General features: G+C 54.9%; 4 protein-coding genes across 4 annotated transcripts; 3 read left to right on the top strand and 1 right to left on the bottom strand.

The window, feature by feature from the left end:
• Positions 1-756: 756 nt before the first annotated feature.
• On the bottom strand, positions 757-1128 carry CAOG_05580 (hypothetical protein; the record flags this gene model as incomplete). Its single annotated transcript, XM_004346203.1, has 1 exon — positions 757-1128. The coding sequence occupies one exon, from the start codon at positions 1126-1128 to the stop codon at positions 757-759; it is 372 nt and encodes a 123-aa protein (XP_004346253.1).
• Positions 1129-1434: 306 nt separating this feature from the next.
• CAOG_05579 (hypothetical protein) lies at positions 1435-4803 on the top strand. Its single transcript, XM_004346202.2, has 6 exons — positions 1435-1846; positions 2026-2062; positions 2209-2902; positions 3050-3794; positions 3901-4443; positions 4534-4803. The coding sequence occupies exons 1-6, from the start codon at positions 1477-1479 to the stop codon at positions 4644-4646; spliced, it is 2502 nt and encodes an 833-aa protein (XP_004346252.1). The 5' UTR covers positions 1435-1476; the 3' UTR covers positions 4647-4803.
• Positions 4804-5960: 1157 nt separating this feature from the next.
• Positions 5961-7153, top strand: CAOG_05578 (hypothetical protein; the record flags this gene model as incomplete). Its single annotated transcript, XM_004346201.1, has 2 exons — positions 5961-5979; positions 6048-7153. The coding sequence occupies 2 exons, from the start codon at positions 5961-5963 to the stop codon at positions 7151-7153; spliced, it is 1125 nt and encodes a 374-aa protein (XP_004346251.1).
• A 332-nt stretch (positions 7154-7485) lies between these two features.
• Positions 7486-14595, top strand: CAOG_05577 (hypothetical protein). Its single transcript, XM_004346200.2, has 5 exons — positions 7486-13284; positions 13483-13655; positions 13745-13823; positions 14045-14279; positions 14373-14595. Exons 1-5 carry the CDS (start codon positions 7558-7560, stop codon positions 14546-14548), a joined length of 6390 nt encoding a protein of 2129 aa, XP_004346250.2. The 5' UTR covers positions 7486-7557; the 3' UTR covers positions 14549-14595.
• The last annotated feature ends 137 nt before the right edge of the window (positions 14596-14732 follow it).

The raw sequence follows: 14732 nt of genomic DNA, 5'->3' as shown, positions 1-14732 counted from the left end.
GATCTTCCATTTCTGTAAATTGGATCGAAAGAGCGGAACCGATGAACTCGAGCGAAAAGGAGGTTTGTTTTATTGGATCAACCACAGAACCGAGCAAGCTGGAAGGTTTACCCACTGTGCAGCTGTGCGCAAGAGCGAAAAAAAAAAAAAAAAAAAGAGTCAGGAAGTGCACAATCTCACTGCTTGAGCGCAAAAAAAAAAACATAGGCCGAATCGCTTTCAAATTTAATCGCAAACTGGATCGAAATTTCGCTTCGCTCATTTCTGGGAATCAAAAACTGCACTTTCTTATAGTTTCATTAAAAAGCGAAGCGATTTTGTGAATGTTTTGGCAGTAACTAATTTCACTTTCGGCCTATGTTTTTTTTTTAGCGCTCCAGAGATCAACTTCTCCGAACGCTCCCAAAGCTTGCTTGGCAGCATTTTCCGGGTCGGAAGCGTACGCAGCGGCAGCACTGAGATTGCAGTCCTCAAAGTAGGCACCGCCGTGCTCCAAGACCTCGGGTGCAATGGCACAGTAAACGGTGCTGCTCGAACAATCCAATCGAACACATCTACAGGGGCTGTTGGGTCGTTTGCTCCAGTTAAAAAGTACTTGAACTGCTTTCACACGAGTGATGCTCCAAGGCACTGTATTGGAGGGGATGCTTCCAAAGTTGAAGGACCAGAATGTATTTGTTGAACAACGGTGAACAACAAACGAAACCAAAAAAAAAAAAAAAAGTGTCTCGGCAAACTGTTCCCGCCATCCAGCGTTCAGCGAAACTGGAACAGAAAGTAATCGGCAAAGGACTCGCGCTCCTCGTGCAGATATTCCGGAAGATGCTCGGCAAACTTTATCCAGTCCGCCTCGGTCAAGGGGAACTCGGAACGCACAATCATCGGCGGAAGGTCGCTGTCAACCTTGGTAAGATCCTCGCTTCTGGCCTCGTAACCGACAAGCACCTGGAGCTCGTCGCGCTCCTTTCCCTTTCTGAGGGCGCCATACTTCATGGGGTAGCAAACCAACGAAGTGCCAGTGAGGCTGAGGTTGTCACGACGATAGATGTCCGTTTGGTGTCTCTTTGGGAGGTTTGCCAAAGTGGTTGAAATGCCTCGAACATGTGTGAACGACACCCAAATGCCCATGTTTTGCGATACAGAGAGTTGTGCAGCAAGACTGGTGTCGCATCTACAATAGGTTCACGAACAAACCGCTTTGCTACAGTACGATTGCCCTTCTCTACCCCCACCCCGCCTCCCGCGACAGGCAGACATGCCAGTTATACTGCATCATACAATCTCCAGATCTTCTAGTATTTCGCCTGCACAACGCAAAAAGGTCCTCCAAGAACTCGCAAGAACGGCAGTTATGATCGCGATTGCTGCCCACAATAACACCGGAAGACGATGAGCTTACTTGCCAAAACTCTCAGTCGTTTTCTCTATTGCCCGTTTTTTTTTCTTTTTTATTCCGACCACACGCTGTCAAACGGGATGCCCGTCATCAGCCAGACGGAAGGGGAACTGCGCCGGATTGCTGACGCCAGTGCGGCTGACGAGCTCGTGGCGCGTCTGTCTGCGCTCATCCCACACGACGATGATGGTCATGACGCTGATGATAGCCACCGTGCAACCCAGCCAGACCAACAACAACAGAGAGGGCAGCGCCGTAGCAGCATCGTCCGCTTGGTTGCTCAGCCCCGGCAAGCCGTTCCTGTGGCAAGCAGCGTCCGGTTCCACGCCGCCGTGCTTGCTGCGCGCGCGTCGCAAGCGTTCATCGATGCATTCACAGCGCCCAACGAAGTCCGAGTCCAGTCGCTGCTGCTGGCGTCGTCGCCGAGCTCGCCATCCACCACTCGACCAGGTTTGGACTCTTCTCTCGTTCGCTCTCCCCTGCGCCATGACCACTTTGCCACACGGATGGCGGATGGCTCCTCCTATTTGCTGCACACACTTCAACAATTCCAATGCCGACCGGCGTGACTCTGCGACGTTGCTCTCATTCCTTGTTCGTTTCCACTGTTTGATTGACATTTGAAACAGAATCCGTTGAAACACAAATCTTGCGCCAGATTCGAACGTAAGCCACTGACATCAGAGTTGTCAAAAGCAACGACTCAAAGAGCAGCTCGTCTTCCCTTGTGTCAATCTTTGGTCAACCCGCCCATTCTATTCTACATTGTCTCATTCTCGTGAAATTGCCCCTGGTTGTTGTCACGATTGCAGATTTTTATACACCGATCGCCTTCTCGAGCCAAAGACCGCCAGCAAACATCAAGAGCGGCCATCATCCAACGACCTGCATGCAGTCCGACAAGTGGGCATTCATTACAGCATGCCAGACCTCGTCAGCGCAGCAGATTCCTTGTTGCTGTCTTCTCAGGCACCGGAGCCTCAACGCTGTCCCGAGCTCGTGTTGCAAGTACCGACATGGACTCGCCAGAGCGATGCATCGCAGTCCTTCTCCCTCATTCGGCATATTCCCGTTCAACTCTCGCCATGCTCGACACTCGCCGCCAGCATTGCACGCTTGCTTGAAGCACGAGAAAGTGGGGCGCAAGCCCCGGCGGTTCCAGAAGGCAATGTCGCGCTAGCTCTCGACGATGGCACCCACATTCTTGCTCATCAGGTCGTGTTGCAAGGAGCAGCTCCCTACTTTTATTCCATCCTTGCAGGTGCGTGGTCGACTCTGCCGTCCGACTCTGCGGCGCTTCGCACGCTTGCATTGCCTGGCATCGCTCCCGAGATTGCCGTGCAACTTGTAGTCTCCATGTACGCCGGCAATTGTTCAGTGTCTGCTGAAAATGCGTTGGCTCTCGCAGCCGCAGCCGACACGTTCGGACTGCACACCACCGTTCGTCGCGTTGAAGATTTTCTGTCAAAGCATTGCCACAATTTCCACGTGCCATGCACCGATCAGGTGCGTTACCAATGCATTGTTTGATTGTTTTGTCATGATTGGGGATTGCGAGTCGTGTTTTTCTCGAGTTGGAGCCAACACAAAGAAGCTGATTGATGTTTGCGAAATCGTGTCGTTTGGCCTTCTCGCCCATACCTCGTCAAGCAGTGCGTCAGCGAAGTTATCAACGTGTGCAATGCGACCTCGGAAATTCCGGCTTGTTCGGAAATGGCCGACCGGTGCATGGATTGGCTCGGATTGCACTGTGACCGAGTCTGGATGCTCAGATCGTTCATGAACTTGAAGGAGCCGCTGCGAGAGATTGTTTACAACAAGCCGTTTATGCTGCTTGCCGTCAACTCTCAGCAGGACCTAGGGGACAGCGATTTTGCGATTGACTTGGACAAGAGCGTCGCTGCACGTCAGGGCGGGGTGTCGCCGCGAGTCGTCGTCTCGGAGCTGTTGCGAGCGACGCGAGGGATTGCTGCCAACCCTCAGGTTCAATGGGCCAAACCTTCGCTGAAAGCGCTTGAGGCTGTGCGGAGCGCCTGCCTCAAACGCCTGGAAGACAGCTTTTGTGACTGGGTTTTAGCAGATCAAGACAGGCACATGGCCATGCCGTGCTTGTGTCAGCTCGTCCTCGACTCGACTCAGGACGAGCGGTCGCCATTTGTTCTCTTTGCTGAGCGGTTTATGCTGTCAACAACTGCAAAGACTGCGTGTCGTCGACTGCTGGCCATCCACACGTTGGCCCAGCGTCTCAACGCGACCCAAAACGGGCTGGCCCTGCCTGAAGCCTTGCAGCGGCTGCTCGCGTGGCACATTCAGTTTGCGCAACGAAATTCAGGCTGGGTCCGTCGTTCAGCCGAGTTCGCGTTGATCCCAGCCTCGTTGATGGAGACGATCCAAGCAGGTGAGATTTCGGCGCATGTGCTGAGCGCACGACACAAAATACAAAAACCACATTCCCACTTGATTGAGTGCTGACAGGCGTTGTTGTCGACACGTTGCTTGGATAGGGGAGAGCTTTATCGACTTGGACGACTCTGCAAGTCCAGCCACGCCAAAACGAAACAACTCGCAACCTTCGGCAACGACAGGGCGGTCGGGTTCCCGCTGGGAGGCATCATCGGGTGCACATCCCGCAACTCCTATTCGACATTCTGCCCAAGTTCGCGCCACGAGCGACTCTCATCCAAGTCCTATTTCAAGTCGCGCGGCGTTGACACCCGACCACCATGCCGCAAGTCGCGTCTCTCGAAGTACCGCGGCGGCTGATCACTTGTCCGGAAGTCACGCCGCACCAGCTACAGCACCTGTTCGGCGCAACATCCCGAGCATGGCCCAACGCGTGCACGGAGGGGCAGGATTATCGAGCGCTGCCTCTTCCCCTGCTCGACCCTCACAAGCTCGCGATTCTGTCCAGACGAGCCTGGCGGCGAATCAACTGAAGTCTGGCATGCGTGTTCGTCTTCGGGACGCGCGGTTGGGCACAGTGCGGTACGTCGGCAACATTCACGTGAGTCCAGGAACTTTTGTCGGACTGGAGCTCGATGAGCCAGGTAGGGAACAGCAAATGTCCAAGCTGCATTGAGCATACTACAGTGAGGTTTTTGATTGCTCACCGAGTCCTGCTTTCTGAATACTTGCAGGTCCCAAATACCACGATGGCTGCATCAACGACGTGCGATACTTTGACGCCCCAAAGCAACATGGCGTCCTCGTCAAGCTTGCCAACGTTGAAACTGTTCTGAGTGAATCTTAGTGCAATAGTACACGGCGGTGTTTCATTAAAACATTGGCGAACGCAAATTGATCATCCTGCACAAATCGGCACAACCGTCCGTGGGGGGCTGTTTACACTGATTGGCGCATGAATTGATTCGTTTTGCTGTGTGACATTAATCAGAATAAAATAATAATATTCAATAATAATATTCCACCAATGAAATGAAGGCTGTCCAGAGCGTTGGGCACTCGAGCCCTGTGCGCCGCCAGCCACTCACCCCCCCCCCGCGCGCGTTCGGAGGAAGGGCAGATGCCGACAGAAACGTGGGACTCTCGGCGGTGCTGACTGGTCGGACGCCAGGGCAAAAGCTGCGTCCGCGAAGCCGGCCGTCCAACTAATCGATCGCTGCTGCCTTGGGAACGACAAGCGCCATTGGCGTACAGGGGACGCGGCGGCCTCGTTGGATGACAAGAAGCAAGTAACAGCATGAACATGTGCATGACCAGTGCAGCGACGACCCGGAGGGAGCAGCGGCGGGCATCAAGAGACGGTCGCCTCAGCGCTGGTGTTTTTTGAATTTATTTTTTTATTATTTTTCTACTGTTCCCTCTTGTCCTACCTCCCAGTTGTCAGTTCCCCCGAGAGCTATCGCTTCGACTCACTTGAGCCGCATACAACACCACATGATGGCACTGTGTGCGCACGCGAGCCTCGAGCCTCGAGAAGCTGGCTCGTGTGGAGCGCGGCCAAGTGATGCTTGCTGAACTCCAAGCTACGTGCCATGTTAATCGACTCATGAAGTGCTTCATCATTCGCCATCGATCTAGCAGTTTATGACATCATGTCAGTCCACTTTTCAATTGTATTTTGCCTTCATGGGTACGCTCCCACTGCTCGCTTGCCCTCGCACAACGCCTTCCCATGCACCTTACTCCCGCTTTCACGCCCTTCATTTTGATACCCCTATCTTACCACATCAGTTTCCAGAGTGTTTCAGTGCTCAGGAAGGGGAGCGGGCGGGATTTTTTTGCTCTCGAGGGAGAAAAGCGGCCTTTTTTTATTTCTGCTCCTTTCTTTCATGCTCTTCTCTCCCCTATGAAGACTCTTCTCCTCTGCTTTGTGCTCTCCAGGCTGAGAGCTGCTGCTCCGAGTGCTGCATCCAGCGTGTGCTTTTTCGGGGGAGGGGAGAAAGGGCGAAAGGCAGTGGGAGCTTGTTGCTGCACAGCTAAATTCAAGAAATTAAAATGACAACATTTTCAACCCACCAAGAAAATAATGAAAATGACAACACCTCTCAACCCACCATGAAAATAAAATAAAATAAAATTTAAAAAAACCAACCCCTTCAAAATGAATCAGACAATTGAGCGTTAATTGTTTTTTTTTTTTTTTTCGTTTGTTGTTTGTTTGTTTCTGTTTGTTACTTGCTTCCTGCAGAGTTCAACCGCCGTGCTGCACGAAACGCTGCACGCAACAACGCGATCCCCCGCCGTGTTGCACAAAACATTCCGTATTGCTCTCTGAATGTTGGCGATGCACCGGTGACGACAGAATGGGTGCAAGGCTTGTTCGATGCTGTGCTCAATGGCATACGCTTTATTATCTTCTTCGTGCACCTTAACCGGATTCAAAAACAAAACGTCCGAGGGGGCAACATTTACATCATCAGTCGCAGCACCATCGAACGCTTTCCGATCGGGGGCCATTGGGGCAAGAGTTTCATGCTCAAGAACGGCTGGCAAAAGTACAAGTCAAGCGATGAACGCTTTGTGAAATACCTGATCCATCAGGGCGGGCTGAGTCTGCTCTGGGTTCGAGACATCCAGGCTGTCCGCAATGCCGGCCTCGAGGAACAACTTGAAGACGAACAAGAGCTGATGGCTGCACAGGCTGTCGGCAATGCTGGCCTCGAGGAGCAACCTGAAGACGACCAAGAGCTGATGGCGGCTGTCGGCAATGCTGGCCTCGAGGAACAACCTTACGACGAACAAGAGCTGATGGCTGCACAGGCTGTCGGCCTCGAGGAACAGCCCGAAGTCGAACAAGAGCTGATGGCGGCTTTCGGCAATGCCGGCCTCGAGGAACAGCCTGAAGACGAACAAGATGCTTTCGGCAATGCCGGCCTCGAGGAGCACCCTGAAGTCGAACAAGAGCTGATGGCTGCTTTCGGCAATGCCGGCCTCGCGGAACAACCTGACGACGTCAACGGCGCTATCGACGAACACGAGCTTATGGCTGTGATGGCAGATCTGCTTCCCTTGCCGGAAGGCGAGTGGCTTGGAGGCCGTCTGCTGTCGGACATGCTCGATGTTGAACCCTTTCTGAATAGCGATCCGAACGCTGCGCACTATGGTCAAGGCACGGTTGCCCCCACGACTTTAGCAAGTGCTCCAGCGGACACCGTAGCTGCGTACCTTGATGCGTACCTTCAAGAGGGCAGCCCCGCAGGTGCATACATCATGTCGAGAAGCCCTCCTCAGGTGAACACTCGTTCACCTGCCGACGAGCCTGAAGCCGATGCGAAGATGCCCTTCATGGCTTGAAGCCGTCACGATTCAGGACCCAGTGCCGAGTCTGTCCAGCCGGCTACGTTACCCCCTGCTGCCTGCCTGTGGTGGTTGTAAATGAGAGTGTTAGTGTATTTCAGTGGATTTGAGTGCGTTTTGGATAGTTGTCATTGCACATTGTTGTATCAATCAATGAATCGGGTTAGATCTACCTGGCCATTACAGTGTACAGTACGCTGTCGACGTTGAGCACTGCAGATCAGTTGTCCAACTCGGGGTCTGGTCGCAACCTGTCGCTCCAGCCATGGTCGGAGCCCAAAAAACTTGCAACCCTTCCTTATTTTAATTTTTCACTTCTCCTTTTTCGTTGGATTTCCAAGTTTTCCCATCCTTGCATCCTTTTGGTATTCCCACCGTTCTCAGATTTCGAGACAAGCTGGATGGCTGGAGTTGCGCGGCCACCGTCGTCCGCATCATCGCCGCGGCTCGCGGATGCCGTTCCGCCTGCTGCATCAATCAACCCAGTGCTCGTTACCCCACAGCCGTCGTCGTCGTCGTCGTCGTCGTCGTCGTCGTGGTGGTGGTGGCAGTGGCGGGCGCTTCTGGGTCGCGCTGGACTTGAGCTTCGGCCCGTCCTCATTGCAGCCACCGTGGCGACGGTCACGATCGCAGTCGTCCGGATTGCCGCGCGACGACAACGAAGACAGCGGCAGCAACGCCAACGAGAACAGTCGCGGAGACGGCGGCGGCAGCGGCAGCGGCGTGGAGAGCTGAACGCCATGGTTGGTGGCGACGGTCGTCAGCCAGCGGACCAAGATCATCAAGACCAAGAAGACGAAGAAGAAGAAGAAGAAGAGCAGGACGACGCTCAGGAAACTCAAGAACACCAAGGGGCGGCGTTTCAGGACGAGGACGACGAGTGGCGGGACGATCAAGCTCGAGATACTGATACTGACAATGATTCCGAGCAAGAAGAAGAAGCCTTCGATGACGACGACGACGATGGGATTGACCAGGATCATCAAGAAACCGACGAGCAAGATTTGGATACGAGTGCCGACACCGCCACAGCAGCGTTGGTGGGAGACGGAAACGACGCCGCTCGCGTTGTTGCATCCGGTGCAGCAACCACTCTCACAACCAATAATGGCACGCGCGGATTGCGCACAAATGCAGGCAACCGGCTCGACGCAGCGACGGCGAAAAATCTGGCAGAAATTGCGCGAACGTTGCCTGTGAGTGCGTTGATGCAGCTGTGGAAGTCGTCGCCCAACTTGCGCCTCCAGCGGCTGGCCCAGACAGTCTTCATCAGCCGCTTTGCAGCGCCTTCCGAGATGGAGAAGCTGCGTGCAGTGATATCACTGCCAGCAATGACGCTTGCGCCTGATTCTGACGCAACCTCCGCCACAGGCGACGAGTCTCCCCAGTTGACGAGCTTGCGAACACGTCTCACCTCCAAGGTGAAGGCCGTCACCACCATTCTTGCTCTTGGAAAGATCTCGCACAACCGCGCGACCATGGTTCAGACTGGCTTCCTCGAGGCTCTTGTCACCTACCTCGACGCAACTCTCACCGAGGTGGAAAGTTTGCCGGAAATTGCCAGTGCACCAACGTGGATTTCAACCTTCCGCCGACTCAGAGACTTTGCAGATCAGCGTGCCAAACATGATCAGCGCACTGATGCGCTGGTATCCGTCCTTCCGGGGCTCTCGTCCCAATCACCGCCGCCAACCGGGCCGGACGCAGCCTCATCGTCTGCAGAGCGAAAGCAGTTTATTTGCTCTTCATCCATCGTCCGCGCTGGCATGGTGTCTCTGTTTGACTGCATGGTCAATGAGCGCGATGTGGAGGCAGCCGTGAATGCTGGCTTGATTCCAGCCTTGTACCGCAGCATCACCCAGACGCGCGAGCGCGAGTCCATTCTTTGGACGCTTGCCGTCACAAAGCGTGTGGCCGTCATCGAAGTGTACTGCCCTCTTTTGCTGGAAATGGGCATGCTGGACCCTCTCATTAGCATAGCGCACCTCTGCGGAAATTCGGCGTGTACGGGGATTCATCGACTGGCGCTCCAGCTGCTCGTCCGCACGCTGACGTCGTCCCCGGTCGGCAGCCACTATGCTCAGCGGGCCGTCAGATTTGGCATTGTTGATGTTGTGCTCCAGGCGCTCCGCAGCGACGAAAAGGAGGTGTATGCCTCCGCTGCCGTGCTAATGTATCGCGTTGTGCAGGAAAACAACACGGATTTCCTCTTCCGCCGGCAGTCCACCGTGCTTGCAAGCAATCTGATCAAGGTTCTCAGCAACACGGACATTACCCTGCAGAAGATTGTTCTTCAGGTTCTCAACCTTCTCTGCGCCAACGATACCTCGTTCCATTTGGCCTTAGTGAACGCGCACCTGCTCCCACGCCTCTCCAGCTGCCTGTCCTCGTCGGATACGCAGTGCGTGTTTTGGGCAGTGTCCCTTTTGCGCATTATCGTGAGCTCACCGGAACCTGAGGGCATCGCAGCCGTGCTTGCGCAAACGACCCCCGATATCGTCTCGCAGTTGGTCTTGCTGTCGGACACGCAAGATCAGCCTTTGCGCAACAGTTTGATTGTCATTTTCAATCGGTTCATTTCGGATCCTCGCTCGCACCCCACTCTGCTCAAGCGTGGCGTCCTTGTTGCCATTTGGAAGTTTTCCTTCTCTCCCAGTCCGCAAGTGCACCAATTCTGCGCCGACTCGCTCTTCCATCTCGCTGATCGATCGACGCATGCGAAGCGAGCGATTCTGGACTCGACTGGTCTGACAATCTTGTGTGCGCTGTGGCGCAAGTCGTTAAAGTTTCACACGCGGAAGGCCCTCGCTTTGACCTTTCTAGCCCTGAGCCATGCTGGCGAAATGATGGTCACGACTGTGGCCTATCGACACATTTTTCTCGAGCTCGTGGGCCGCCTGGCAGTCAACATGCAGGTGCTCGAACAAGGGCAGGAAGGCGGCATCGCTGCTGGGGTCAATCGTGGCACAACCAAGGGGTTTGAAATGGCCGAGTTCGTTTCCACAAGATTGCGTCGATGGACGGACTTTCTTCTCGCAGAAAGTGAAAACTGTGACGTACGGCCAGAAGAGTGCTTGGGTGACTCGCGCGTCATCATGCCACGGCAGGAGCGATCGCCTCGGGTACGCTCGCGGGCGAGTTCTTTGGCTCGTACGGGCACTGTCGCGTCAGAATCACATGGTAACCCGCGGGCTGCATCATCGGCGAATGTGCCTGTGACTGATGATCATTCCGATGCTGCTGGTACGTTTTCGCAACCTGCCGCGTCCGAGCGTCCAACAGCCGCTGGCGCGAGTCTCCGACGCCGCGACTCCATCCACGGACTCCGTGGCACAGCGCTGGAGGACAATTCGTTGCATGTGGCAAGCCAGCAGACCAACACCCGGACCGACGCCAGTCGCCACGCCCCACGCGCTACCACCACCGGCCCGTTGACGACAGAGGTGCCTGACGAGCAGGCCCACATGGACGCCGCATCGCAGCTGAGATTCGCGTTTGTGAGGATTTCTCAAATTTGCACTGGCGATGCTTCCAGCGCAATTCCGGTTGTCTCGTCCTCAACGCTCGAGTCTGAGCGCAAAGCCGCACCCATTCCATTCAGCGTTGTAGAAGAGGCACAAGGGCAACTTGAATCCGCGATTGCCATACTGGATGAGCCTGTGTCTCCCAGTGTTGTTCTCAACGAAGATCAGGTGGCCTGGACGCACCGCCTCTGGCTGGCGAAGCGCGTGGTGGAAGACTTGCACTTTCTTGCAGTCTTTGTCCGCTTGCAGCGCCTCAAGGTGGCAACGGCGTTCAACCACCCTCTCCTCAGCCACTTTACGAGCTTGATTGATGAGGCTGCCTTGCATCTGCGCCGACTTGTCAAGTTCGCCTCCATGTACGCGGTTTCTCGGGCTGGTGTTCAGCTTGATGAACACGGCAATACGATCGACCTGGCTGCTGGCGAATTTGTTCGTGCCGAGGGGCTCGTGCACGCTTACTATGTCGCCTTCCTCGAGCGGTGGTACCATCCGTTGTTGGGCGTCCTCAAGGTGCTCTTGACCCTTTCCAACGAACCTTTTGCCGTGAACATGATGATTCCAAGCATGACTGATCCCTTGGTCAGCTTGCTGTTTCTCATCGGCGAGTGCGAGCCCGTTCTTCGTGCGTGCGAACCACATCTGGGCGTTTTTCACGATGCCCTCATGCAGCAAGCCGCTCGCAAAACGGAGCGCTCTACAACCCCGACGACAGCCGATGACTCGACCGAGGCGCGTCCTCAGACACCGCAAGAACAAGCAAAGGATGATGAAATGCAAGAGCGCCATGAGCTCGAGTCCGATGACGGGTCTGACGTGGCCGAAGATGCCTGGCGCGTCAACGACGCGTACTCGGCGGGCACTAGCCAGAATCTAGCTGACGACCAGGTGGTTTCGTACCTCGAGCACATCTCGACGGCTGCAGTTTCCCGCTCCAGAGCGTCAGACGCTTCTGCTGCGAGCTATGTTTTTCCAGCTTCTGCGCTCGACTCGATGTACTCTTCCGAGCAGCTGCCAGCCACCACAACCAGCCGGAACGGAGCAGGAGGCCAGGCGCCAGCCCCGGCTGGCACTCAGACGACTACTACTACTACTTCTGCTGCTGCTGCTGCTGCTCAGCCATCCCGACTCGTGATCAGCTCTGTTCTGACATTGCTGACAGACCTCAAGGCGTCGGCTGTCGTCGTTCTTGGCAACCTGCACTATCGTCAGCTGGTCAAGTCTGATGGTCGCTACCCTGTGGATTTGACCTACAAACAGCCAGTTCCCAGTCCCATTCCAATGCCACCCCACCCACCGAACATTGCGAATGATTCCTGGGCTGCGGAGGATCCAGAAGACTTGCCTTTTTACTCGAGTGCAGCCAGCGTTGAAACACCGGACAGCACGACTGTCAGCGCATGCACGCCCAGTCCAGCAGAGGGGAGTGCGAATACCAGTCTAGCCTCCAGTGGATCAGCAAGCGCAAGCGAGAGCACGGCTCCACCTGCCCTGGCCGACGCTCAAACAGTTTCATCGGACGACTCGATGGAAATGCCATCCCAACCGCTCGAGACTGCTCCAACAAGCGCAGTCCCAGACCAACATTTCGACAGCATGCCCGCGGCGTGGGAGTCGGATGCTCCTCAACCAACCTCTCCCGTCGTCGCCGGAGAATTCGAGTATCTTCCTTTACGATATGAAGAACTATACATGTTTGACATGTCCGAGGTTAATCCCGAGTACGTGTCACCGTTGCCTCCGCCCAACAGCCAGGACATTGCGTGGTTTCTCGACAACTCGCACGTGCGCACACTGTCGTTCGAAATTCCCACGTTTTGGCGCCGAGACGGTGATGCAGTGCGCCGCCACGTCTTGCGCTCGAGCTGTGACGTTACCTTGTGGCTGCTGGCGCTCGCATCGCCCAAGCATGGCAAGGAGCTCAAGCCGAGCGAGTTGGTGCTGGATTTCCACATTTCCCGCCTCCTCACGCTGTTGTGGAAGTCCCCGACGACAGGCCGTCAGCTGGGATACAGCAGTATCGAGCCAGCTGTCGATGCCGAAGTACCAAACCGCCTGTATCACTATGTATGGACGGGGCGTCACCGGTTTCATGAGCTGGCCATGAGTCTGCCAGACTATGCTCGGAGCGCGGCCATCTCCATGGCGAGACTGACAACCGTTGCCCCGTGGCTGAGCGCCTACCCGGCCACTGCCCCGCGGCACGAGGACAGTCGCAAGATTTCCTGGAATGAGCTCTCCATGAAGAATTCTACGACCATCCTGATGATGGCAGACGATCATGAAACGGTCTTGAACGATTCCATGGACTTTCACAGCGTTGGCGCGCACAAGCGAGCATCAACCCTTCCGCGAATCCGGTGGCAAGCGCAACAAGAGGGAGCGTCGCAGTCGGCCTCCTCTTCTCTGCCGTCGGACTCGGGCGAGCACGACTACTTTTACTTTGAAGTGGTGCTGCGCTCGCGAGGCGTCATTCAAATTGGCTTTTCTCAGGCGTCGTGTGTTATTTTTGATGCCACTCAAGGCATGGGGGTTGGCGATGACTTTCAATCGTTTGCCTACGACGGAGCGCGCCGGTTTTTGTGGCATGGTTCCATGGATTTCAAGGTACTGCTTGTGTTTGCTTGCAGTTTGGGTTGATTTTGTTTCCCCATTCCCTCCTGGTTGTTGAATTCTGACTCACTCTTGTTTTGGCGTTGTTGTTGTTTTTGTCGTTGTCGTTTTTGTGGTTTGTCGTTTTCGTCGGACGACGACATGCGTTCGCCAACAAAGCAAAACTACGGCCCACAATGGGATTCGGGACAGGTTGTCAGCTGTCTGCTGGGTGTGAGCAACCGAACCATTCGCTATTGGCTCGATGGCGTGGACATTGGCGTCGCCTTTTCAAACGTCTCCATTCGGCCCGACGACCTTTACCCGGCAGTGTCGCTGTGCAGTGGAGAGAGCTGCTCTGTCGTGTTCAATCCGACGGAAATGCGGTGAGCCCAGCGTTGCGTGTTGCTTGTTGCTTGTGTCGTTAAAGTTTCGACTTGCCGACTCACTCGCACTCCTTGTTTGACGTGGGCAGATTCTTGCCAAACAATGCCAGATCTGCTCCTGTGGCTCTGGACCTCAGCTGGTGCCCTCCTAGTCTTGCAGGAATCTCAGTATCACCATCTCTGTATTTCGAGGTGGAGCACCTTCGTTTTGACGCGAGGTAAAGCCTGAATTCGAGCTGGTGACTCGCTGTGAGGATGGATCTCGGGGGATCTCACTGTATAACACGGTGCTCCTTCTTCCATCTGCATGTCTCTGTCTCTGTCTCTGTCTCTGTCTCTCTCTCTCTCTCTCTCTCTCTCTCTCTCTCTCTCTCTCTCTCTCAGATGAGCGCGCCGCAAACTTTTGCGTTGCTCCTGGTCAACCGGTGCTGGTGTTTGAATGGAGAATTTTCATGCTCGAAACCCACCAGCAGTTTTCGCGACTGGAGCGCGTGATTCCGTTGACCGACAGTCAAGGCAACCCGATCATTGCGCCGCCTGCTCTATCAGGGCAGGATACCGTCGGGCTGATTTACATCGCTCGCGCCTCGCTCATGCTGCTTTGCGTGAATGGCGCAATTCTCGGTAACATAGACGGAGGTTGGACGTTGCTGCGTGTTTGAAACAAAGATGTGCTCATTTCACCCGTGTGTTTTTTGGTACTTTTTCTGATGCTAGCCGAATATCCCTGGTCGCCGAAACAGGGATTCCGACCCTTGTGCCATGGATGCCGCATCAAGCTCAACGTTGGCACCCGCCCCTTCCACCCCATCCCCGCACTTGGACTTGATGACGAGGCCATTCGAACCGGGGTCATCCGCTTTCTTCAGAGCGGAGCCCTTGCGGAGTTGTGAATCCTGTATTCTTGTACTTTCCAAACAACCTTGTTGACTCATTCGTACTCCACTGTCGTTTGATTTTTTTTTTGCCGTTGATCTTGTGTCATACCTGCTCTCGTTTGATGCTTCTATGGAGCAGAAGCGAGCAGGCGGGAATTCCCGCCAATAATCGCAAAAAAGTCGCCGCGTTGGGGAATTC

This window comes from Capsaspora owczarzaki, assembly GCF_000151315.2.
Source record: "Capsaspora owczarzaki ATCC 30864 unplaced genomic scaffold supercont2.9, whole genome shotgun sequence".
NCBI lineage: Eukaryota > Filasterea > Ministeriida > Capsasporidae > Capsaspora > Capsaspora owczarzaki.
The sequence above is the reverse complement of the archived record's forward strand: the minus strand, read 5'-3'. Positions and strand labels throughout refer to the sequence as shown.

What these genes read in the sequence shown, in the direction of transcription:
- CAOG_05577 (XM_004346200.2), top strand. Translation starts at nt 7,558, where the DNA reads ATGGCTGGAGTTGCGCGGCCACCGTCGTCCGCATCATCGCCGCGGCTC. An exon ending in TTCAATCCGACGGAAATGCG is followed by an intron (nt 13,656 to 13,744) that starts GTGAGCCCAGCG and finishes TGACGTGGGCAG; the next exon opens with ATTCTTGCCAAACAATGCCA. An exon ending in CGTGAATGGCGCAATTCTCG is followed by an intron (nt 14,280 to 14,372) that starts GTAACATAGACG and finishes TTCTGATGCTAG; the next exon opens with CCGAATATCCCTGGTCGCCG.
- CAOG_05579 (XM_004346202.2), top strand. Translation starts at nt 1,477, where the DNA reads ATGCCCGTCATCAGCCAGACGGAAGGGGAACTGCGCCGGATTGCTGAC. An exon ending in GCCATCCACCACTCGACCAG is followed by an intron (nt 1,847 to 2,025) that starts GTTTGGACTCTT and finishes CATTTGAAACAG; the next exon opens with AATCCGTTGAAACACAAATC. An exon ending in ACGTGCCATGCACCGATCAG is followed by an intron (nt 2,903 to 3,049) that starts GTGCGTTACCAA and finishes CTCGTCAAGCAG; the next exon opens with TGCGTCAGCGAAGTTATCAA.